The sequence below is a fragment of the Pongo pygmaeus genome, chromosome 13, assembly GCF_028885625.2.
Source record: "Pongo pygmaeus isolate AG05252 chromosome 13, NHGRI_mPonPyg2-v2.0_pri, whole genome shotgun sequence".
NCBI classification, from domain to species: domain Eukaryota; kingdom Metazoa; phylum Chordata; class Mammalia; order Primates; family Hominidae; genus Pongo; species Pongo pygmaeus.
In genome coordinates this window covers 119,166,621-119,191,008 of record NC_072386.2, presented here as the reverse complement: position 1 = coordinate 119,191,008, position 24,388 = coordinate 119,166,621, and the positions used below count along the sequence as shown (strand labels likewise).

Here is a 24,388-nt window from a genome sequence, read left to right as displayed (position 1 = left end):
TAATGAGCATATCTAGTACCAGATCTTGGTTTGTAAATTTCATTTTAAATCAAAGGAAACCAGGGGTCTCTGCAGAAAAGGTAAGTTCCAGAGCTGGAGGCAGAAAAATATAAGATGAGCCTGGAACATCTTTGTATGAGAAAATAAGTACTGATTACCTATGATATAATAAATAAATGAAAAAACCAGAGTAGTTTGGAGATTGCTACAATGAGCTAAAGTAAACTGATTGAGCAAATAAGTAAACATATGGAGAATAACAGGAGCCAAACTTCTCAGTGCTAGGTAACATATTTACAAACATGGATGGGGTAAGATTAGAAAGAAAAGTGAAGTGCTGGGTTGGAAGTGGCATTTATCAGTATGAAGTCATGGTTTTATAATATATATGTACACACAGATAGTTACAGACAGTACATAAATGTGTGTGTGGTGATGTGTGTACATATTTAGATATGTATTATTTCCTAGCTCTGTCTACTGAGAAGGCCTAGAAGCAATGATACCCAATCAAGAATCTCAACACACTAAACTCCCAGATCTTGGTTTGTCAATACAGCACCATCCTCCACTTCAAAAGAGTCAGCCTCTTTGGAGAAATAGCTGATTCCAGGATTAAGACAGGGAAACTTGCACCTGGGACACCTTTTTGTGTCAAAAAGTAAAGAAACGTCAACGAAAGATGGAAATATGTCAAAGGAACACAGGAACCAACTTAATGAGGCACCCAGTAGCCAAATCTGGGACATTTTTCTTTTTAATTCTTATGAATACATAATTGTTGTATATATTTACAAGGCTACTTTTTTTTTTTTTTTTTGAGACACAGTCTCACTCTGTCACCCAGGCTTGAGTGCAGCAGCACAATCTCGGCTCACTGCAACCTCTGCTTTCAGGGTTCAAGCAATTCTCATGCCTCAGTCTCCCGAGTAGCTGGGATTACAGGCATGCACCACCATGCTCAGCTAATTTTGTATTTTTAGTAGAGATGGGGTTTCACCATGTTGGCCAGGCTGGTCTCGAACTCTTGACCTCAAGTGATCCGTCCCCCTCGGCCTCCCAAAGTGCTGGGATTACGGGCCTGAGCCACCACGCCCAGCCTTGCATGTGATATTTTGATACAAGCTTACAAAACCTGGGACATTTAAAATAAAATAAATAAATGATAAAAGTAATGGATTACAACTCACTAAATAAAATAGAAATCCATGAGTCCATACCAATATAACTAAACAACAAAGAAAGCACCTCCTTACAGTAGAATGCCAACTAACAGATGCAGAAGGAATAGTGGATATAAAGAAACAGGATCTGGCAACGTCATAGAGGTGATCGATTCATGTGGAAAACATCAATGAATGCTAAAGCCATGGAGGATGAAAGTTTGCCCAGAAAAAAGGATACTGGCATTATTACTTACCAACAATTACTAAGGGAAAAATGACGAATTTTAAACGGAGAGAGACCAGGCCGATAACTTAACCAGGTGATCAGGATTAGCATCACCAGTGTTGGGATGAGTTGACATCTGTGTGTCTCCTCATGTGACTTACTGAGAAAGCCATGGCATCATTTCTGTGGTATTCCTGCCAGGAATGCTTAACCTTGGTCTGGTGGTTTGAAAGCACATATACTGGCAGTCAACCTACAGAATGTAAGGTCTGTATTTTTCAAAACTGTCAACAACATAAAAGACAGAGAAATATTTTAGGATTGTTTCCCAAGAAGTCTGAGGATGCAGGACAACGTCTTATCTGTAGCTAACTAGCAGCGACTCGGGAATGGGAGCTCGGCCTTAACTCTCCACATCCCTCCACTTCTAGCGCAGAGCTTTGCAAATGCTAGGTACGGTGACCACGCCCCCATTCACTTTCCAGGTCTGCCAAATCAATCTGAAAATTTGGTCATTTCACTGGTAGCAATGGATAAGGTCGTGTCAATCGTTCGTCGCAAAATCTAGAGCTCCCAGCACATGAGACATACAGTAAGTTAACTGAGCCTGGGGCCAAGATTGCTTTGACAACTGCAGAACGGAGAAGGCGCCCAACTGGCAGAGGGTAGCAATGAAGCCTTCAGAGCGCGGGGCACCTGTGAAGTCAGGGGAGCTCCCCGAAACGCTAAAATAGGCTGGAGAGGACAGAAACCCCACGACAGAGGGATGTACACACAGAAGTCAAGAAATAAATGCAGGTTGTTAGACTGCACGGGTTCCCGGGAGCAGAACGTGCCAAGGGCTAGGGAGGAGAAGGGTTCGGTCGCGAGGGGCCGGAAGGGCCTACGTCCTCTAGGGCCACCGCTTACCTCGCCCCGCAGCAGCCAGTCGCGGTAGTAGCAAAGGCGACCTTTGTCGGAACTGCGTAGGGCCTGCAAGGTCTCCCAACAGCGACCCTCAGACGGCATGGTTGGCTAAGAGGCAGCTTCTCTGAGGCCCCGCTTCCGACCAAACAAGCCCTAGACTCAGCCGCCCGGAAGCCACACAGGCTTCCGCTTCCGGGGCGCGCGCGCAGCACAGCCCCGCCCCTAACGCCTGCACGCCCCACCTCCGGCGACGCTCCCGCGCTCCCACCCTGCCGCCAGTGCGCCTGCGCGCAGGGCTTGGGCGTCGGGGCACGTTCCTCAGAGGTGACCACCAGCTGCCTGTCTCCGGGGCTGCAGAAAATTGGTCTGTGCCTTGAGACTGTGCAGAAACTGGAACCCTCATACACTGCTCATGGGACTGTAAAATGAAGCACCTACTGTGGAAGACAGTCTGGCAGTTCCTAAAAGGTTAAACAATTACCATTTGACCTAGCAGTTCTCCTAGGTAAATATATATATATATATGCCAAAGAAATGAAACCTATGTATATATAAAAACTTGTCCATGAATGTTCACAGCAGTGTTATTCATAATAGCCAAAAAGTGAAAGCAACCCAAACGTCCATCCATTGGTGAATGGATAAATATAGTACTATGTGTGCGGTTCCCGAGTTCCCCCGCTTTCTGTGCACTGACCAAGTATCAGAGTGCCTTGACTGCCCTGTACCCAACCAGCTGCAAGTTTTTTCCTGCAGACTTGCAACCAAACACGGGCCTTGCATATCCCCAGGCACTAAGGATATCTAGGTTATTGCCCAAAACGCTGAAACTGACCCCTGCCTTTAGCCAAATTCCATAAACCCTCATATAAACTCCATACCCTGACCCCTCGGTGAGGATGTACCTAGGTGAAACACCGCTTCTGTCTGTCGCGAGAATTGCTGCAGCCCACTCTGTAAGTTTCCCTAATAAATGTTTTGGGTTTAGTGCTGCTTTTTTGAGACAGAGTCTTGCTCTGTCCCCCAGGCTGGAGTACAGTGGCTCGATCTCGGCTGACTGCAACCTCCGCCTCCCGGGTTCAAGCGATTCTCCTGCCTCAGCTCCCCGTCTAGCTGGGACTACAGGCGCCTGTCACCACGCCCAGCTATTTTGTATTTTTAGCAGAGGCGGGATTTCACCATGTTGGTCAGGCTGGTCTCGAATTCCTGACCTCAGCTGATCCACCCACCTCGACCTCCCAAAGCGCTGGGATTACAGGCATGAGCCACTGCGCCCGGCCATAGTGCTTCTTTGGAATCGCAACCAGCCCTGTTTGGCAGAAGGAAACACCATATCTATATAATGGAATGTTATGGGGCCATAAAAATAAAGTGCTGATGATACGCTGCAACATCAATCTTGAAAGCATTATGCTGAGAGAAGCCAGTCATGAATGGCCACATGTTGGACAATTCCACTTGTGTGAAATATGCAGAAGAGACAAATCTATAGAGCCAGAGAAACTTTATGACTAGTTACCAGGGGCTGGGGGAGGGGAATGGGGAGTGACTGCTAATGGGTATGGCGTTTCTTTTTTGGGAGTGATGAAATTGGTTGGCTGGGCGCTGTGGTTCATGCCTGTAATCCCAGCACTTTGGAAGGCCAAGGTGGGCGGATCACCTGAGGTCATGAGTTTCAGACAAGCCTGGGCAACATGGCAAAACCCTGTCTCTACAAAAAATACACAAATTAGCCAGGCACAGTGCCATGCACCTATAGTCCCCACAGGCTGATGCAGGAGGATCCCTTGAACTCTGGAGGCAGAGGCTGCAGTGAGCCGAGATGGTGCCACTGCACTGCAGCCTGGGTGACAGAGCGAGACTCCATTTCAGAAAAAGAAAAAACTAGGTCTAGAATTAGATAATGGTGATGGCTACACAACTTGGTGAATATACTACAAACCACTGAATTATATATACACTTTATCTTTTCCAGACAGAATCTCACCGTGTTGCCCAGGCAGGAGTGCAGTGGTGTGATCTTGGATCACTGCAACCTCCACCTCCTGGGTTCAAGTGATTCTCCTGCCTCAGCCTACCAAGTAGCTGGGACTACAGGAGTCCACCACCACTCCCGGCTAATTTTTGTATTTTTAGTAGAGACAGGGTTTCACCATGTTGGCCAGGCTGGTCTCGAACTCCTGACCTCAGGTGATCCACCCGCCTTGGCCTCCCAAAGTGCTGGGATTACAGGTGTGAGTGACCATGCCTGGCCTATATATACACTTTGTAAGGGTGAATTCTAGGCCAGGTATGGTGGCTCATGCTTGTAATCCCAGCAGTTTGGGAGGCTAAGGTAGGAGGATTGCTTGAGCCCAGGAGTTTGAGACCAACCTGGACAACATGATGAGACCTGCCTCTACCAAAAAAGAAAAATCCAAAAATTAGCCAGGCATGGTGGCATGCACCTGTGGTCCCAGCTACTCAGAAGGCTGAGGCAGGAGATCCCTTAAACCCAGGAGGTTGAGGCTGTAGTGAGCCATCATTGTGCCACTGCACACCAGCTTGGATGACAGAGGGAGACCCTGTTTCAAAAAAATAAAGAGAGTGAATTTTATGTGAATTATATCTCAATAAAAATAGAATGAGTCCCAACTGTCCAGAGACGGCTCTAACTGGGACCCCAGACTTTCTGACCCTTCCATTGTCCACCACCTCGTGAGATCTCAGTTTCAGGTAGGAAGAATTCTCTCTGGAGTATGAGCAATGTGAACATTTTTCATTTTCTGAGTTTTTAAAAATTCTCTGGACTTCTTGTAATAAAAATATTTTAAAAAGAAAAATTGTTGGAAGAGTCCCAGAGTCCCAGCAAGGGACTCCAAGAGAGGTGTTGCTCACACCAGAGTTACATAGCAGTGCCCTGCACTGAGGTTTTCTCTAGTTTGGCAAAAATAATAATGAGTTATACAGATATATATACATGTTGATGGAAGTTTGTCAAATGTCCTTTCTCAGGAAGGTCTTTCACCTATTATAAGTTCATGTCTATTTACGTTAAGAGTATAAAAATGGAATTAGTTTTTTTGGCAATGGTAGCTGGAATTACCTTTGTTGGAAAAACTGAAAGCTGGAAACTATAAATATCCTCAAAATTTGGTAGAGAAAAGAGATTTCTAGTCTTTGAAATCCAGATGCCTAGGTGGATTCAAGAACACAGAGAAGGCTGGGTGTGGTGGCTCACACCTGTAATCCCAGCACTCTGGGGGGCCAAAATGAGAGGTTCACTTGAGCCCGGGAATTCAAGACCAACCTGGGCAATGTGGTGAGATCTGTCTCCACAAAAAATAATAAAATTAGTTGGGCATGGTGGCATACACTTGTGCTCTCAGCTACTGTGGAGGCTGAGGTGGGAGGATTGCTTGAGCTAGGGAAGTCAAGGCTGCAGTGAGCCATGTTCCCGCCATTGCACTCAGCGTGGGTGACAGAGACCCTGTCTCCAGAAGAAAAAAGAACAGAGAAGAAATTCTCTAGAGTTGAGTTAGAGTGGCTGAGAGGTGAGAAGACTGGACCACCCAGGCCAATACTAGCTAGAATCAGAAGGGCAGAGGTTAGCACAGTACGAACAAAAATGGTGAACAAAAATGGTCCAGATTCTTATTCAGAAACCAATTCACATTTTAAAAATATCTACCGTACACTATCCCATCCTCTTCCTAACAGCTAAAGTGATCTACCCTAAAACACCAAGCAATCCTTCTTACAGTTTGTTCCCTCCTGACAGTTCACTGATTACAATGTGAAAGCACCAACCTGAGCTAAAATGAAATGAGAAGCCTGATGTTTCAGGCACCAAGTACTTTAAAAATGTCTACTGGCTCTCCTGCAGCATTTTACTTAATCATTTTTTAGAGGAGGGATGAGGAGTGGTTGGGTAAAGGAAATCATCAAATGGAGCCTTAAATAACTGATTACAAAAGCTTTTTGTAAAATCACACAAATATTTCAAGAATAAATGCATTCCGGAGATACAAATCAGGCAAAAAGAAACAAAAATCAATGAAATTGGCATTACACTTGTAAAAGGCCAAATGGACACAAGCCCTCGAGGGTCTATTGTGAAGTGCTTGGGGGCAAGTGGCCTCAAAGAAACTTGGGAGTGAGAGGTTTGCACTGAGCTTGGGAAGGGAGCCTTGGGAAAACACCACACTTGTGAAATCAGAAAAAAAAAAAGCAAGTGATGGTGCTTACAGCCCAGGACGACTTCCTGCTGGTTTAGGTCAGAAAAAACCTGAGAGAGAGATTCCTAAAACAATGAGGGCTGTAAGGGGACTGGTGGAAAAAATCCAGTGGAAATATTTTCTCAGGAAAGGAAGGAGCAAAGTCATGGTAAGTTAAAATGCGGTACCCTAATGTAGTAGTAAATTTAACGCCTGTCGAGGAAATTTTAACACTTCCAACAGGTGACTGTATCAGGGAGGAGAAAACCAAGTGCTTCCTGCTTCACCTTCTGCTGCTTTCGGGACTTTTCTAGAGCTAGTAGCTAAGGACAAGACCCTGAACCCATTTTATCACTGGGAGAGGAAAACCACCAGGCTTCCCAGCTATGGCTTGGCAACTCTGGAGTTCCTATGGCTTCCGTCAGGGCTCCAGGCCCTGATAGGTGGCCTCAGGCAGGAGGAGATCGGGAGCGGATGGGAGAGCTGGTCAGGAAGGTAGAGTAGGGACCATCCCCAAACACGTTGGCGTATGATGATTTGAGGAACTGGACGTAGTTCTGCATGCTGCGGTTGGTGCTCTCGGACTGCTCCAGGCGATCTTTCAGGTCTTGCAGCCGGCTCTGGTAGCGGCGGTCCGCCTAACGAGGAGAAACAGAGCATGGGCCCGCTGTGCAGTGTCCAAAATAGAAATCCATAGAGCCATAGGGACTTTCTTAGGAGTTGCCAGGAGGTTTGGGGAGGCGAGTGTGGAGTGACTTCTAATGCGTATGGGGTTTCTTTCTGAAAATATTCTAAGGCCAGGCACAGTGGCTCATGCCTATAATCCCAACACTTCGGGAGGCCAGGACGGAATGATCACTTGAGCCTAGAAGTTCAAGACCAGCATGGGCAACATAGTGAGACTCTATCTCTACAAAAAATACAAAAATTAGCTGGGTGTGATGGTGTGCGCCTGTAGTCCTAGCTGCTCAGGAGGCTGGGGTGGGAGGACTGCTTGACCCCAGGAGTTTGAAGCTGCAGTGAGCTATGACAGCACCACTGCACTGTAGCCTGGGTGACAGAGTAAAACTCTGTCCAAAACAAAACAAAAAAAGAGTCTGGGTGCAGTGGCTCACGCCTGTAATCCCAGCACTTTGGGAGGCCAAGGTGGGCAGATCATTTGAGATCACGAGTTGAAGACCAGCCTGGCCAACATGGCGAAACCCCATCTCTACTAAAAATACACACAAAAAAGTAGCCAGGGATGGTGGCACATACTTGTAATCCCAGCTACTTGGGAGGCTGAGGGTGGGGTGGGGATCATATGAACGCAGGAGGCAGAGGTTGCAGTGAGCTGGTACCACTGCATTTCAGCCTGGGTGACACAGGGAGACTCCGTCTCTAAATAAATAAATAAATATCTACCCAGGATATCCTTAAGGGATAGGAAAGTGATTGGAGAAAAATAAAACCATGTCATATTCACAAAAACAGTAACAACAAAACACCTTGGCCCACAGGCCCCACAGAAGCTAGGTCTGCTGCCCGCTCTCCTAGCCCGGCCCACCAGCCTGACTCACATCATCACGGCTCCGCCGCAGCTGGCTCAGTTCCGTTTTGGTTCTGCTCAGCTGGGTCTCAAGGTCCAGGATTTTGTTCTGGGCTGCTCGCTCCTTGGAGAGCGCATGCTCCTTGGTTTGTTCCACCTGCACATTCAAAGGCCCAGACATGAGACTGGTTTACCGGACATGGGGAACACTTGGCAAAGAGAAGGCTGGGCCCCTCCCACTATCTGGTCTTGCAGACAGCACTTGCACATCATTGTGGACTGTGTTCTCTAGAACGTTGGGGCAGGAACTAACTATGGGGACTATGCCTGCCACCCAGATTTGCCTGCCCTTTCCCAGTGCTCCAGGAGTCACCACCTAAGATGTGGTAAGCCTATGTGAGGCTCAAGAGGGTAGTGAGTAAATGAGCAATCATCAGATATCAAGTGCTGAGCCCTCTACAATGAAAATGTGATCCTTACAACTAATTCATGAAGCCGGTACTACTGTGTGCCCATTTTTCAGATGGAGAAATAAGCTGAGAGGTTAGGTGATTTGCCCAAGGTCACAGAGCTAGTCACTCATGAAGTCGGGACTGACCTGCCTCCTCGCATCTTCAATGGCGCTCTCCAACTGCCTTGCCAGGGTCCCACATTCCCGTGTTTTCTCCTCTAGCCGCAGCTGGGACTGGTGGATTGCCTCCTCCCTCTTGGCAATCACCTGTAGGAACTCGATATTCTGGGCACTGGTCGCCTCCAGTTTCCTAGGTGAAAGCACTCAATCAGATCCTGGGCATACCCCAACCTGTCATGTTCCACCCCGCCAGGGGGCTGCCAGCCTCTCCTGGACTGGGGATCTCATCATGCCAAGAATCTCCAACGAGCCACAGGAATAAGCCAAAGAAATGTGCAGATCAGCAAGGCGGCCAAAGAACTGTGCAGCTGGAGCAACTGGTTAGAGAACAGAGTGAAGGGTGGGAACGCAAGCAGAGACTGACCGTGGGCTTTGTTGAGTGTGGATAGCATCACATGGAACACAGCAACTTGCAGCTCAGAAAAATGGTACCATTATTATCCCCACTTTAGAGATGAAGAAACTGAGCCTCAGAGAGGGGAATCCATTGGCCTGAAGTCAGCACAGCTGGCAAGTCTGTAACCAAAACCTAAGCCCGCAACTTCTGCTGTTCACTGCTGCCTCCCACAGCAAAGGGACTTCAGCTACACCACTCAACATCTTGTGTGACCAGCCATAGGGCAAATATGGCCATCCCGATATACACACACTGTCCTCAGTGCATTTCCAGGACGCCTTCCAATTTAAGGAGCTCTGCAGGGCCTGCGGGATCTAGCTGCCATTTCCAAGGCCAGCAGGGCAGAGCAGAGGTGGAGCCTGGAAGGAGCCCACTTGGTTGTAGCCTCCTTGCAAGTGTACTGGCCACCTGGGGCACTTAGGGCCTCCTAGGACGTCAGGCACCTTCACCTCTGAAACTAAGGCTGGGACCAGGGCTGGAGGACTCTTGCCCACCTCTTTTTTTTTGAGATGGAGTCTCGCTCTTTCGCCCAGGCCAGAGTGCAGTGGCGCTATCTCGGCTCAATGCAAACTCTGCCTCCCGGGTTCACGCCATTCTCCTGCCTCAGCCTTCTGAGTAGCTGGGACTACAGGCGCCTGCCACTGCGCCCGGCTAATTTTATATATATATATATATATATATTTTTTTTTTTTTTTTAGTAGAGATGGGATTTCACCGTGTTAGCCAGGATGGTCTCGATCTCCTGACCTCATGATCCACCCGCCTTGGCCTCCCAAAGTTCTGGGATTACAGGCATGAGACACCACGCCCGGCCTCTTGCCTACCTCTTACAGATGCTCATAGAAGCTCTCGAGGAAGACAGTCACGGGTCTAAGTCATGCTTTGCCAGGTGCCAACAGTGTGATGCTGGGAAAGTCACTTAACTCCTCCCCAAGCTCAGTTTCCTCATATTTAAAACTGGGATAATACCAGCTAACTAATAACATATGCTAAGCTATATTGAGCGATTCTCTACGTCAGGTAACATGCTAGGACCTTTACCAGGATTATATCATTGAAGACTCACACCAACACCATGAAAAGATTATTATCAGCCAGGTGTGGTGGCTCCCGCCTATACTCCCAGCACTCTAGGAGGCCTAGGTGGGTGGATCACTTGAACCCAGGAGTTCAGGACCAGCCTGGGCAACACGGCGAAACCCCATCTCTACAAAAAATACAAAAATTAGCCAGGCGTGGTGGCGTACGCCTGTAGTCCCAGCTACTTGGGGGGTTGCGGCAGGAGAATTGCTTGAGCCCAGGAGGTCGAGGTTGCAGTGAGCTGAGATTGCACCACTGCACTCCAGCCTGGGTGACAGAGTGAGATGATAGATAGATTAGATAGATAGATTAGATAGATAGATTAGATGATAGATAGATAGATAGATATAGATAGATTAGATAGATAGATAGATAGATAGATAGATAGATAGATAGATAGATAAATTAACTCTACCTTGACCCTTTCCTCAAAAGGAGGAAATTGAGCTTCAAAGGAATTAAATGATTTGCTCAAGATCACAATGCTTGTTAAGTGGCAGAGCTAGGCCCCAAAGCCAGGGCTTCTGATTCCCAAAGCTGTACCCTTCACCTCTGACTGCCTCCAACAATCCGTAAATAACAGAGAAGGGTCAGATCAGAAAGGTCTTGGGAAGGGTGACTGGCAAGAAAGGGCAGAAAAGAGTGGGGAAGTGTCCCCACCACAGTATACTGGCTGCTCCATTCAAACTGGGCCTTGCTGGCAGGCCCGGACCAGGCATGCCTTTTGGGACAGGTGGTGCCTACAGGTGGGCAGATCCTGATCACGCTGTCATGGAGTGTCTCCTCAGGCTGAGAGGCCCACTTGCTCTCTCCCACAATGCTTACCACTGAAATGGAAGCAGCTTTTCCTCTGAGGTCTGCCTAGTACCTTCCAGGGCCTCGAGTCCCTCAAACACTTCCGCACACTAAGCAAAAAACAGCTAAGTGGCTGAAAGTCTCAGGTCCTAGGAAGAGGACAGAGATGGGACCAAGTGCCTCTAACCTCTCCAGTTCATCCACCTTCAGACTCAGCTGTTTATTTTCCTTCTGGGAAGCCTGATGTTTCTCTCTCGCCATCTCCAGCTTGTCCCCCTGGTGTTCGATCTAAAATGACAGCAACACAGACTGGTTTACAAAGGAATTTCCCGCTAGAGCCCTCCCCTTTCCCTATGACCTGTTATCCACACCCAGGAAAGGGGCACAGTGCCCTCAGCAGGCGTCCAAGTCTCAACGCACAACCTAGAGGAGAAAGGACAGCAGGGACAGGTTAGGCCCAACTCCAAAGACAAAAGGCTCTCCCCACACTGGGAGAAACCAGGTTTGATGCTAAAGAATGACAAAGATGCTTTCTTGATCAGGGGAGGCCACTCAGAGAGGCCCAGCTAGGATCCAGGACAGACATGAGAAGGCAGAAACAGCTGGCAGGGCTAACTGGCCCATACAAACCAACCACAGAGCTTTACCTGTTATGTTGCTGGTACTATTGATCTCAGCCTCCTCTTAACTGGGGACAAGTGCAGGCAAGACAACAGGAAATCTGTCAATCCTTTCGAGTTGGCAAGTTTGAGAATTTACCCAGAGGGCTGTTTTATGCAGAAGCCTCAGCTATCAGGGCTCAAAGGCCCTGAGAACGCTCAGGTTCAATGGAGAAGGCAGGTAATGTAAGGTTACAGTACTGAGAACGTGGGCTTGGGAACCAGACAGAGCTGGCTGGGTTCCAATCCCTGCTTACTAAGTACTAGCTCTGTGATGGTAGGGAATTACTTCTCCTCTCTATGCCTTGGGCTGCTTTCTGTAAAATGGGGAAAATAACACATGCACCTCACAAAGTTTCTGATGGAATTAAATGAGAGAATGCAGGAACACAGAAGAGGTGCTCAAAAAATGGTAGCCCCTTTTCTAATTATCACAAGTACACACGTCAAGAGTGGGAGAAGGGGCCTTGCCCAAGGTCACGCTGCAAATGAGCGGTATATAATTTCTTGGACACTGTAGGCAGTAGGCATGGTTCCAGTAACCCAGAGACAGACTGCTTCTGGGAGAAAGGGACTGCTTGCTTCTTTCAGGACAGAATCTCAGGCAGTGAATCTGTTAAAGAGTCAGGAGAAGCAGCTAAAGCAAGAGAAAGAAAAAAAGAAATTCTGTGGCTCGGTGTCTGCTGGCATCTCCCAGCTGTGGGTGTGGAGCTGAGGACAGCTGCGGAGCACACGGGCAGAGGCAGGCAGAGGCAGCAGTCTTGGGTGGGGGCAACAGCAGGAGGGCCCAGTGACTCCACGCAAGTGACGGCTCCTATAACTACAATCACTTTGTGCAAACACATGGTATTTGGCACACCAGACTTTTATTTCACAGCACTGATGATAGCTCACTCCTTTTAAAAAGCAGCAGCCAAGAAAAAGGAAGTAGTCCTCCCTTGGGGGGCGTGCAGCTCATCTTGGTATGCGGGCCCCTGCTCGGGTCAGTTCGTGGGACCCTTTCTGCCAGTCCCTTACCCGGCTGCGCAGGTCTGATATGATGGCTGTGAGGTCGATGTTCTTCCGCTCATAGCCCTGCAGTTGGTCTTGGCACTCAGCCAGCTTCGCCTCCGTGATCTTCAGGATGTCAGGGAGCTGCTGCAGGTCAGCCAGCTGAGACTGGAACTGCCTTCGTGCCTGAAGCAGGAAGGAAAGACCCACAGTTGGGAAAGGCCTGGCTCCTAGTGGAGCCAGGCAGAGTCCTTTAGAGTTAGGGCAGGGGTGACACAGTCCCCAGTGGAGGATCCTGCAAAATCCATAGCAGAAGTGTGGCCTACACTCCCTGCTGGCCATTGAGCAGGTGGCTTGCTATTCATTTAGTTATCCCGTAACAATGGCAACCACACGCTAAACACCAAGACCCAGGCATTGTACCAGGGGCTCTCTGCACACTTGCTCATTTAATTCAGACAACCTGTAAAATAGGTGATGCTGTCCCCATGTAAGTATAGTAAGGATCAAGAGAGCTAAGTCATTTGCCCAAGGTCATTCAGCTAAAAACTGGTAAACACAGGATTAAAGTCTAGTCTAACTCCAGGCCAGGTGCAGTGGCTCACGCCTGTAATAGTAGCACTCTGGAAAGCCAAGGGGGGGCAGATTATTTGAGGTCAGGAGTTCGACACCACCCTGGCCAACATGGTGAAATCCCGTCTCTACTAAAAATACAAATATTAGCTGGGAATGGTGGCACACGCCTGTAGTCCCAGCTACTTGGGACGCTGAGGCAGGAGAATCGCTTGAACCCGGGAGGTGGAGGTTGCAGTGAGCTGAGATCACACCACTGCACTCCAGCCTGGGTGACACAGCAAGACTCTGTCTCAAAAAAAAAATAAAATAAATTTTAAAAGTCTTACTCTAAAGCCCCTAGGAAAGCAGTCACAATGCTACAGGTCAGAGGGAAAAGTGAGAAATATCTGGTCTAAGTCCATCCTTGTACTTAACACGGAGACTGAGAACTAGAGAGGGGCTTGACTTGCCCAAGGTTATGAAACAAATTAGTGGCTGAGCCTGGACTCAGCCCATCTCCAAGGTAACCATTAAGATAATCCCCTGCTCTAATCAGCCAAACCATCTGTAGAAGAATAAGCCTTTTTGGGAAGAGGATGGGAGACATATTTTCTGGCTGGTACAAAATAAGGACACCATATAGAATGAAATAGGCATGCCAAAGACCTGGCATAACTAGATTTCTGTCTACTTGGATGCTCCAAGCATGAGGTTTTTTTGTTTGTTTGTTTGTTTGTTTGTTTTTTGAGACAGAGTTTTACTCTTGTTGCCCAGGCTAGAGTGTAGTGGCGTGATGACGGCTCACTGCTACCTCCACCTCCTGGGTTCAAGCGATTCTCCTGCCTCAGCCTCCCGAGTAGCTGGGATTACAGGCATGTGCCACCAGGCCTGGCTAATTTTGTGTTTTTAGTAGAGACAGGGGTTTCACCATGTTGGTCAGGCTGGTCTCGAACTCCCGACCTCAGTTGACCTGCCTGCCTCAGTCTCCCAAAGTGCTGGGATTACAGGTGTGAGAGACTGTGCCAGGAGAGTTTTTTCCTTGTTATTTTAAGAAAATTGAAAAGGAGGTAGAAGAAAACCAAGAGAAAAAAAAAAAAAAAAAAGACATAGCAGCAGCATGAGAGAGAGGAGAGAGGAGACAAGAAAGAGACAAAGGAGAGAGAGGCACAGGGTGGAGTGGATGAGCCCACCAATGAGAAAATGAGCTCACCTTTGTTGCCCAAATCAGGTAAGGTCAAAGGCAAACAAGGGGAACAGACTCACAGTCATTGAGTTAGATATGGAATTGGGTAGGAGAAGAAAGCAAGGAAGGAAAGCAGTACCGCCTCAATCTCTTTGTTCATCTCATCTTTAAGGATCTTGTTCTCTTTGTCACAGCGTTCTAGCTGGGCAGCTACTTCATCAGCCTCCAACCTGGTCTTCATCACCTAGGGACCAACAACACTGTGGTTCATCTTAGGCAGAGCCACGTTTTGGTGAAAACCATCTTCCATACCCAACCCTTCCTGGAAGTGGCCTGGTAGGGAGCCCCCAGTCTGATGGGGGCAGGGTGGGCACTGCTCAGAAGGGCCAGGGCCCCAGTGAGGACTACCTGACTCTTATAGTTGTCAATCATCCCCTCATAGTTCTTCACTGAGGCCTTCAGCTGCTGGACCTCGAGGTGTGCCTGGTTGAGTTTGTCCTCCATTGGAGCAAAGCTGGCCTGGAAAGGATGGCTCATGAGTAACCCACAGGAAGGTTCTGCTTCAGGTGGACCTCCTACCCTCAACTCTATCCTAAGAACCAGCAAAGGAAAGGCCCCCTACTCTAACCCACAAAGCACTTTCCCTGAGAGAAGCACCGAGAAGCAGGTAAGACTCCTAATGTTACCACCTCAAGTGAATAGAGATGCAAATAAATGACTTCTGTTTTTTCTTAATCCAAAAGCAATATGTAATCATTAAAGAACATGGGGATAAAACCAGGCCGGGAGCAGGGGCTCACGCCTTTAATCCCAGCACTTTGGGAGGCCAAGGTGGGCAGATCACGAGGTCAGGAGATCGAGACCATCCAGGCTAACACGGTGAAACTCCGTCTCTACTAAAAGTACAAAAAATTAGCCGGGCGTGGTGGTGGGCGCCTGTAGTACCAGCTACTCGGGAGGCTGAGGCAGGAGAATGGCATGAAGCCGGAGGCGGAGCTTGCAGTAAGCCGAGATCGTGCCACTGCACTCCAGCCTGGGCGACAGAGCAAGACTCCGTCTCAAAAAAAAAAAAAGAAAATGGGGATAAAACCAAGACACACTAATCCTAATGCTTAATGACTTGGGATATGGCTATATATCTATAGCTGCATAACTTTTTCATTTCTGTCAAAAAGAATGAGACTATACTATACTTACTGCTATGTAACATACTTTTTCCCCACCATGGGATCTGCCAGGTTGTATGTAACATACTTTTTATTTGTTTATTTTTTTTTTGAGATGGAGTCTCGCTCTGTTGCCCAGGCTGGAGTGCAAAGGCACAATCTCGGCTCAATGCAACCTCCACCTCCCAGGTTCAAGCTATTCTCCTGCCTCAGCCTCCAGAGTAGCTGGGCTTACAGGCACACACCCCACACCCGGCTAATTTTTTATATTTTTGGTAGAGATGGGGTTTTACCATGTTGGCCAGGCCGATCTCAAACTCCAGACCTCAAGTGATCCGCCCACCTCGGCCTCCCAAAGTGCTGGGATTATAGGCATGAGCCACCACATCTAGCCGTAACACACTTTTAAAATTAACAATATGTTGTGGGCCGGATGTGGTGGCTCACACTTTAGGAGTGTAATCCCAGCACTTTAGGAGGCCAAGGTGGGCGGACCACGAGGTCAGGAGTTCGAGACCAGCCTGACCAATATGGTGAAACCTCGTCTCTACTAAAAATACAAAAATCAGCCAGACGTGCTGGTGTGTGCCTGTAGTCCCAGCTACTTGGGAGGGTGAGGCAGAAGAAACACTTGAACCTGGGAGGTGGAGGTTGCAGCGAGCTGAGATTGCACCACTGCACTCCAGCCTGGAGGTCTGGAGTTTGAGATCAGCCTGGCCAACATGGTAAAACCCCATCTCTACCAAAAATTTAAAAAAAAAAAAAATTATGTTGTGAACTTCTCTCAAGTCAATAAATGTCCTCTCAACTTATAATGCAGGAGGGAAATTTAAAAAATAAATAAATAAATAAATAAATAAATAAATAAATAAATGTCTTCCTATAACCCAAATATTCATCTTAAATGGGACAATATAAATCATGCTGTATCAAATGAATAAAATAAGTAGTAGTCACTTAAAAGAGAGATAAAGCTCAAAAAACCAATCTTAACAGATGTCCGTAAATATAGTTAAATCAGAAAAGCAAGTGAAAGAATAATGGATGGATGAGTGGATGTGTGTGTGCTTGATATGTTAGTACTGGGGGAAAATCTAGAAAAATATATGTTCATGGCTAGCGAAGATCTTCATGTCTACATCACATTTCTGTAATGTTTTGAATTTTTACTATGAACATATTTAACTTTTACAATTATACTAGGAAAGGCCAGGCGTGGTGGCTCACACCTGTAATCCCAACACTTTGGGAAGCCATGGCAGGTGGATCACCTGAGGTCAGAAGTTCGAGACCAGCCTGGCCAACGTGGTGAAACCCTGTCTCTTACTAAAAATACAAAAAATTAGCTGGGCATGGTGGCGGATGCCTGTAATCCCAGCTACTTGGGAGGCTGAGGCAGGAGAATCACTTGATCCTGGGAGGTGGAGGTTGCAGTGAGCTGAGATCGTGCCACTTCACTCCAGCCTGGGCAACAGAGCAAGACTCTGTCTCAAAAAAAAAAAAAAATTATACTAGGAAAATATTACTCCTACAAACATCATTTTGAATGGCCACACTGTAATACACTATACAGATGCACCATACTATAACTAATCCCCTAAATAATTGTTGGCTTTTAAAATTTTTTTGTAGAGATGGGGTCTTGCTGGGGTTGCCCAGGCTGGTCTAGAACTCCTGGCCTCAAGCAGTCCTCTCACATTGAGATTACAGGTGTGAGCCACCATGGCTGGCCTCCTAAATAACTGTTAAGACGTGCATGTTACTTTTAATTTATCCGACAATTGCACTATACAGATGAGATACTACTACACTCCCACTGGAGTAGCTAACATAAAATAGACACTCAATACCAAGCTACCAAGCGTTGCCAAGGAGGCAAGGAGCAACTGTTATCCTTTTACTCACCACTGACAGATGTGGAGATTTGTTCAACTACTTTACTATTCAGTAACATCTACCAGTAACTACTTTACTACTCAGTGACACACTTTACTATTCAGTGACATCTACCAAATATAGACTTATGCACACCCCATGATGACCTGGCAATCCTACTTCAAGGTATATAAACAATAAAGACGCACCAAATGTATACACCTAAAGACATACAAAGATGTTCACAGCAACACTATGGAAACCCAAATGTCCACTGACAGTAGAATGGACAAATATACTGTGGTGTGTTCATATAACGGCATACCCTAGAGCGCTGAGGATGAATAAACTGCTACAAACAATGGGGCTGACTCAACAAACTTGCGGAGTAGAAGCCAGGCCCAAGGATATTCAAACTATTCAAATCTCTAAAGTTAAAAGCAGGCAACTAATTTGTGGTGACAGGAGATGGTCTAGCAGTTACCTTTACAGGTGTATTAGTAACAAGAAAGGTCACTAGAGTGCAAGCAAGGTTCAATCAGAGTGAGTGATGGACAAAGTATATTCACTTTATGAAAATTCTAGGATCTGTGTACTTTTCCATATGTTATTCTTCCTTAAAATCAATCTTAACAATAAAAAACAAAATCAGTGAAAAAATAAAGCTAGATGTTATTGCCCAGATCAACAAAAAAGCAAGATAAAACCTGTCTCTGAAATGTCAACCTCTGCTCAGGTGCCTCTCACTCCTGGCAGGCTGGATATGGGTATGGTGAGGTTAAGAGCTAGGGCTCGAGTCAGACTTGGGTTCAAATCTCAACTCTGATACTTCCTAGGGCAAAATCTTGGCAAGACACTTGACCTTTCTCTCAGCCTCAGTTTTCTTATTCTCATTTCTTGTTTTTTCTTTTGAGACAGAGTCTCGCTGTGTTGCCCAGGCTGGAGTGCAGCGGCGCGATCTCGGCTCACTGCAACCTCCACTTCCCAGGCTCAAGCAATTCTCCTGCCTCAGCCTCCTGAGTAGCTGGGATTACAGGCACACACCACCATGCCCAGATAATCTTTTTTGTATTTTTAGTAGAGACGGAGTTTCGCTATGTTGGCCAGGCTGGTCTTGAACTCCTGACCTCAGGTGATCCGCCTGCCTCAGCCTCCCAAAGTGCTGGGATTACAGACGTGAGCCCGGCCCCTTATTCTCATTTCAAATGGAGATAATCATCACGTTACTGGCAGGTTGGACAGTTTAAGTGAGAATTAATGCCCGTGAAGGGGCCCAGCAGGCCCCCAGGAGAGCCCACATTAACCTCAAATGAGCTCTATCTCATGTGCGCAGGCTGAGTGCACCATGTTAAGCATTTCACACGCGTTACCACATTCTCACAAGGACCTCATTTCCTCTACCTAAGGAAGAGGCATGGAATTTTTCACTCAGGTCCTACAGCCAGGAAGCGGCAGAGTAAGGAGTTGAATTCAGGCTTTCTTTTTTTTTTGACACAGAGTCTCTCTCTGTTTTCCAGGCTGGAGTGCAGTGGGGCGATCTCAGCTCACCACAGCCTCAACCTGCCAGGCTCAAGCGATTCTCCCAACTCAGCTTCCGGAGTAGCTGGGACTACAGGCGCATGCCTCCACGCCTGGCTACTTTTTGTATGTTTTGCAGAGACAGGATTTTGCCATGTTGCCCAGGTTGGTCTCGAACTCCTAGGCTCAAGTGATCCACCTGCCTTGGCCTCCCAAAATGCTGGGATTACAGGCCTAAGCCACCATGCCTGGTCAAATCCAGGCTTTGCTGACTCCCTCTTAGTCAAGATGCCCCCAGGCCCACTTAAGACAAGACCCCTCATCAGCTCGCTGGGCCCCACCCAGCTGCCTGGTCCCCAGCTCTCACTGCGAACCTTCAGCCTCTCATTCTCCAGCTTGAATGCGGAATACTCAGCAGTCTGACGGTGCAGTCTCTCCACCAGGCTATCCCGGTCTTCCCGCATCTTCTCCTCCAAGGTTTGTTGTTGGTTTACGAGATCTGTTACCCGGCTGGAAGATCACAAAGTGAAAGCAGACAGAGAGAATCAATTACACAGGTTTGTTTGTTTTTCAGTGTGTGGTTTTTTTTTTTGTTTTTTTTTTTGAGACGGAGTCTCACTCTGTCACCCAGGCCGGAGTGCAGTGGCGCGATCTCGGCTCACTGCAAGCTCCGCCTCCCGTGTTCACGCCATTCTCCTGCCTCAGCCTCCCGAGTAGCTGGGACTACAGGCGCCCACCGCCACGCCCAGCTAAGTTTTTGTATTTTTAGTAGAGATGGGGTTTCACCGTGTTAGCCAGGATGGTCTCGCTCTCCTGACCTCGTGATCTGCCCGCCTCGGCCTCCCAAAGTGCTGGGATTACAGGCGTGAGCCACCGCACCCGGCCAATTACACAGGTTCGAAAGAACCCAGGTCTTTGTGTGGTGTGGGACCAAGTGTTCTCATCACTCGACATACTGCCTGCCTGCTCCCCAATCTCCACACTGAGAAGCAACTCTGCTGCCCTGCCTTGGCATTGCTGCTGTGGCACTCCCATGCCTGTCCCACCTCTGAACGACGTCCGTTAAGATGTGTCTCCCATACCTCTCCCTCCAAGAAACCATCTACAATTCAACAATAAGCAATGACTTATTAAGAGAAGTGTGGGCTGGGTGTGGCAGCTCACACCTGTAATCCCAGTGCTTTGAGAGGCCGAGGCGGGAGGATTGCTTGATCCCAGTAGTTGAAGGTTGCAGTGAGCTATGCTGGTGCCACTGCACTATAGCCTGGGTGAAGGAGCAAGACCTTGTCTCCATTAAAAAAAAAAAAAAGAGAGAGAGAGGGATGTGTACCCATCTTGATCCTCTCATAAGGCCAAGATACCCTTGGAAGGCAAGGACCAGAGACATGATCCCTTCCCAACTCCGTATGACACCTCCTGGAATCTCTCTGCCTATCAGGTCTTGGTGTTAGGACAGACTCTCCTGGAATCCCTTCCTGGACTCCCAGGCTGTTGGTCAGGGATTATCACCCAGTCATTCCTCTCCAGCAGGACCCTGAGCACCCTGGGCTTTTGTACCCCCAGCAGGGGGCTGGTGCCATGATTGTTCATTCACATATGAACACCCACCTAACACAGGAAGGAACAGCAATGAATGTGGTGTGGGAAAAAGGTACAAATAGAGAGAAAGACACCAACTTAGAAGCCAGCTGCCTGCCCCACCCCCAGTCCCTTCCGCTCGCTGTTGCTCCCTCAGTCACTCAGCAAGGCTATCATCAGTCAAAGGGCAGAGACTGTGGCCTCAAGAGGAGCCCTGGTGCTCACAGGTGCTTACTCCTCTATCTTGACCACAGACCCATCAAAAAAACCTTTGCACAATATGTGCTCTCAGTATTGACCAATTACAGTCCACCACTGAACACTGACTAGGCCCAAGCAAACACATCAGTTTGCTGGCAACTCCGGTTTACCTGGCAAACTCCTACTCACACTTAAAAACCCAGTTCAGACTTCAAGACATCTTGTCCCTGACCCCTCCCCTGTACCATGTACGCTTCTGTCTTAGGTATCTATGTTCTCCCACTAGACAGAGAACGCCCTAAGGACAGCAGCTGGTATAGAGCCTGGCACATAGCGGGTTCTCAGAACATGTTTGCTAAGTTGAGTTGAATACAGTAAGAGACTTTCCTGACCTAGGAGACTAAATGGGCGCCCCCATGACCTATGCTTAGTCCAGGGAGTCTGTGCCTCTCGCAGCCCTGTCTCCTCTACAGAGTGGAGAGCAGGGAACGCATTTGTCTTCTTACTGCTGTAACCCTGATGGCCAGCACACAGCAGCTTGGTATATGGTAGATGCTCAATATATGTTTTTCCAATAAATGAAGGAAAAAAGGAGAATGACGGAATGAATGGTCACTGCTCACAGTTCGCCAGTGGGCAAGAAAGGTGTCAGCTCAGTCACTTGCAACTTGAGGCCACTTTTGCCCCCTACTCCCATGCCATACCACTGACCTACTGATTGGCAGGCACTGGCAAACAGCTGCTCTCCCTGGGCAGACAACAGAGAGAAGACACTTGGGTCACCATCTGCCCCATTCCCCAATAGGAATGAGGACACCAGGGTGCCCATTTCAAATGCTGTGTAGACTGGGGACAGGATCAGGCCCAGGTGCTAAAGTCAGACCCACACCTCTGTGACCAGAGAGACCCGGCCCCTAGCCAGTGCCTGACAGTAGGGTAGGACCCCAGGACTAGGGCCAGAGCTTGCACCCCAGCTCCAACCAGAAAGCCTAGCTCAGGGCTGCCCACATCACAGCCCAGTGCAGCCCCCAACCTGGAGAGTACAAACAGCAGCCACGTGGCCTTCCCTGAGCCACCAGGCCCCTCCCACCTGCACACCCAAGTCCCTCAACAGCGCCACGTTCCCTCTCCTACTCTAAGACATACTCATTCAGGACAATAATTTCCAGCTCGAGGTCTCCCTTGTCTTTTACAACTTGGTTGTAGCGGCTCCTCCAGGACTCCAGAGTGGATAAAGCTTCAGCAACATAAAGATCCTGGGAACACGGGATAAAAGGGCCTGTCAGCCTAGTGTCAGTGCTGAGGCTGCCAGGAGCTGGGAGCGGGCTCATCCTAGGTGGTTTCTCACCCTGGTAACCTAAACCTCATTCTGGAATTCACCTTTCTAGAGGGCGCTGGGAGCGACAGTGGGAGCCCAACTAGTGCTCCCAGATTTCTAGCAATCAAATGCATCCTGTTTGTAAATCCTTCCTTAACCATTATTCTCACCCACAAAGCTGATGTGGCTGAACTCTCCTACAAAGCCTCCAATCATCTCCAGCCACCCATCCATCCAGCTTTTACCCATTTGATCTCCTTAACTCCCTCTCCCTCCTCCCCAGCTATCTATCCTTTCCACCACTACCATCCCTCATCCCCCACCCCTCCCCGCTACCCATCTGGCTGACCACCCCTCTGCCATCACCCAGCCCTCCTCAGGGCAGGTGAGGAGCTGGGCACCCCAGGCCTGCGACCTTGTCGGCGAGTTGCACGTGCAGCTGCTCAGCGTACTCCTCGCTCTTCTCGGCTCGCTCCTTCTGGGCTCGGATGGCCTTCTTCAAGCTCTCTTTGTCTCGGTCTCCCTTCTGCTTCAACTCCTTCAGCTGCTCCATGATGGCCTCCACTTCTGCCTTGTGCTGATTCCCACTGCGCTCCAGATTCTGGAAGGGGGAAGGGGTGAGACAGAGAGGGAGAAGAGAGACAAGGAGGTTGTGGGAAGGCAAAGCAGAGGGTGAAGGAGAAAGGCAGGAAAAGGCAAGAGCAGAGAGGAAACGAGGAAGACAGAGAAAAGTGCTCAGCTGTGTGAGAGGCTCCCCTAACTCGGACCAGAGACACAGTCCCTCCCAGCTCCCCACGACACCTCCCTGGATCTCTCAGCCCATGGGGTCTTGATATTAGGTCAGAACTGCTCTGGAATCCTTCCCTGAACTCCCAGCCTTGTGGTCAGAGATAGTTCCTTGGTCACTCAGCAGACTATGACCTCAGAGGACCCCTGGGCTACAAAGAGACCATCCCTTTCCCTTGGGTAATTAGGAGAACTGAGGGCCTAGGGGATTAAGTGATAGGCCTGCGGGCATGGCACGCAACCCCGTCACTGTTGGGAAGGATGCCCAACACTTCCTGGGTCTCTGTCCATTGCTCTTGCCACTGTCCTAGAATGTCTCTGAGGCCTGAGTATTTTGTCATCAGCTGCCTCAGAAACCTTTGGAGGCATACTTCCTGAGTGTGATATCTGGGCCAGGCCACTACCATCAAATTGGCAGGCGCTTGCCTCCTCTTTCCGCACTTGTGGGGCCAATAGGTACCTTGATCTGCATGCACAGGCGACTATTCTCAGCCTCTTTGGACCGAAGCTGTGCCTGCAAATGCCCACGCATGGACTCCATGGATTTAGAAAGCTCAGAGGCTGTCTTTGCTTGAGCCTGTGGAGAGACAGAGAAAGTGATGGAGGCACAATTTTTGTTTGTTTGTTTTTTCATATGGAGTCTCGCTCTGTTTCCCAGGCTGGAGTGCAGTGGCGCAATCTCGGCTCACTGCAACCTCCACCTCTAGGGCTCCAGCGATTCTCCCGCCTCAGCCTCCTGAGTAGCTGGGGTTACAGGCACGTGCCATCAAACCCGGATAGTTTTTTGTATTTTTAGTAGAGACAGGGTTTCACCATGTTGGCCAGACTGGTCTCGATCTCCTGACCTCAAGTGATCCACCTGCCTCGGCCTCCCAAAGTGCTGGGATTACAGGTGTGAGCCACCATGCGTGGTCAACAATTTTTTTTTTTTTTTTTGTAACAGGGTATCACTCTGTTGCCGAGGCTGGAGTGCAGTGGCATGACCATGACTCATTGCAGCCTCAGTCTCCCAGGCTCAAGTGATCCTCCCATCTCAGCATCCAGTGTAGCTGGAACTACAGGTGCATGCCACCACACCTGGTTGATTTTTTAATTTTAATTTTTATTTTGTAGAGATGGGGTCTCCCTGTGTTGCCCAGGACAGTCTCAAACTCCTGGCCTCAATCAATCCTCCTGCATTGGCCTCCCAAAGTGCTAGGGAGTGGCCTAGGCTGGTCTCGAAAAAAGTGCCAGACATGAGCCACTGCACCCGGCCTAAAGGCAGGATTTGAACCCAGCTCTCTGCGTATCCATTATATTCTACTGGCTCATAAAAATGTACAACTGCGGCTGGGCGCAGTGGCTCATGCCTGTAATTCCAGCACTTTGGGAGGACAAGGCAGGCAGATTACGAGGTCAAGAGATAGGACCATCCTGGCCAACATGGTAAAACCCCATCTCTACTAATTAGCTGGGCATGGTGGTGCACGCCTGTAGTCCCAGCTACTCAGGAGGCTGAGGCAGGAGTATCGCTCGAACCCGGGAGGCAGAGGTTGCAGTGAGCTGAGATCGCGCCAGTGCACTCCAGCCTGGTGACAGAGCGAGACTCTGTCTTAAAAAAAAAAAAAAAAAAAAAAGCACAACTGCTGGGGACA

At 48.5% G+C, this 24,388-nt stretch overlaps 2 protein-coding genes across 21 annotated transcripts in view; both read right to left on the bottom strand.

Moving 5' to 3' along the window:
• GLE1 (GLE1 RNA export mediator) overlaps positions 1 to 2,513 on the bottom strand; it is a 37,170-nt gene extending 34,657 nt beyond the window's left edge. The window contains exon 1 of one of the 2 annotated variants that reach the window (XR_008504561.2): positions 2,302 to 2,482. Coding sequence is in view for 1 of the 2 variants with exons in the window: in XM_054501090.2 (XP_054357065.1) it covers positions 2,302 to 2,400 (99 nt within the window). In the remaining variant the exon portion in view is untranslated. Of the gene's footprint in view, positions 1 to 2,301 lie in introns of both variants that reach the window. The other variant, XM_054501090.2, reaches the window with a different exon arrangement.
• Positions 2,514 to 6,238: 3,725 nt separating this feature from the next.
• ODF2 (outer dense fiber of sperm tails 2) overlaps positions 6,239 to 24,388 on the bottom strand; it is a 45,842-nt gene continuing 27,692 nt past the window's right edge. For 15 of the 19 annotated variants that reach the window (XM_054501067.2, XM_054501068.2, XM_054501069.2 and 12 more), the window contains 11 exons: positions 23,215 to 23,331; positions 22,384 to 22,569; positions 21,797 to 21,906; positions 19,246 to 19,381; positions 14,721 to 14,831; positions 14,452 to 14,556; positions 12,602 to 12,760; positions 11,113 to 11,213; positions 8,621 to 8,783; positions 8,054 to 8,179; positions 6,239 to 7,132 (listed from right to left, as the gene is read on the bottom strand). In XM_054501067.2, coding sequence (XP_054357042.1) covers positions 6,944 to 7,132; positions 8,054 to 8,179; positions 8,621 to 8,783; positions 11,113 to 11,213; positions 12,602 to 12,760; positions 14,452 to 14,556; positions 14,721 to 14,831; positions 19,246 to 19,381; positions 21,797 to 21,906; positions 22,384 to 22,569; positions 23,215 to 23,331 — 1,503 coding nt within the window. In that variant the 3' untranslated portion in view covers positions 6,239 to 6,943. Of the gene's footprint in view, positions 7,133 to 8,053; positions 8,180 to 8,620; positions 8,784 to 11,112; positions 11,214 to 12,431; positions 12,761 to 14,451; positions 14,557 to 14,720; positions 14,832 to 19,245; positions 19,382 to 21,796; positions 21,907 to 22,383; positions 22,570 to 23,214; positions 23,332 to 24,388 lie in introns of those variants that run through there. The other 4 variants (XM_054501087.1, XM_054501089.1, XM_054501088.1 and 1 more) reach the window with 2 other exon arrangements.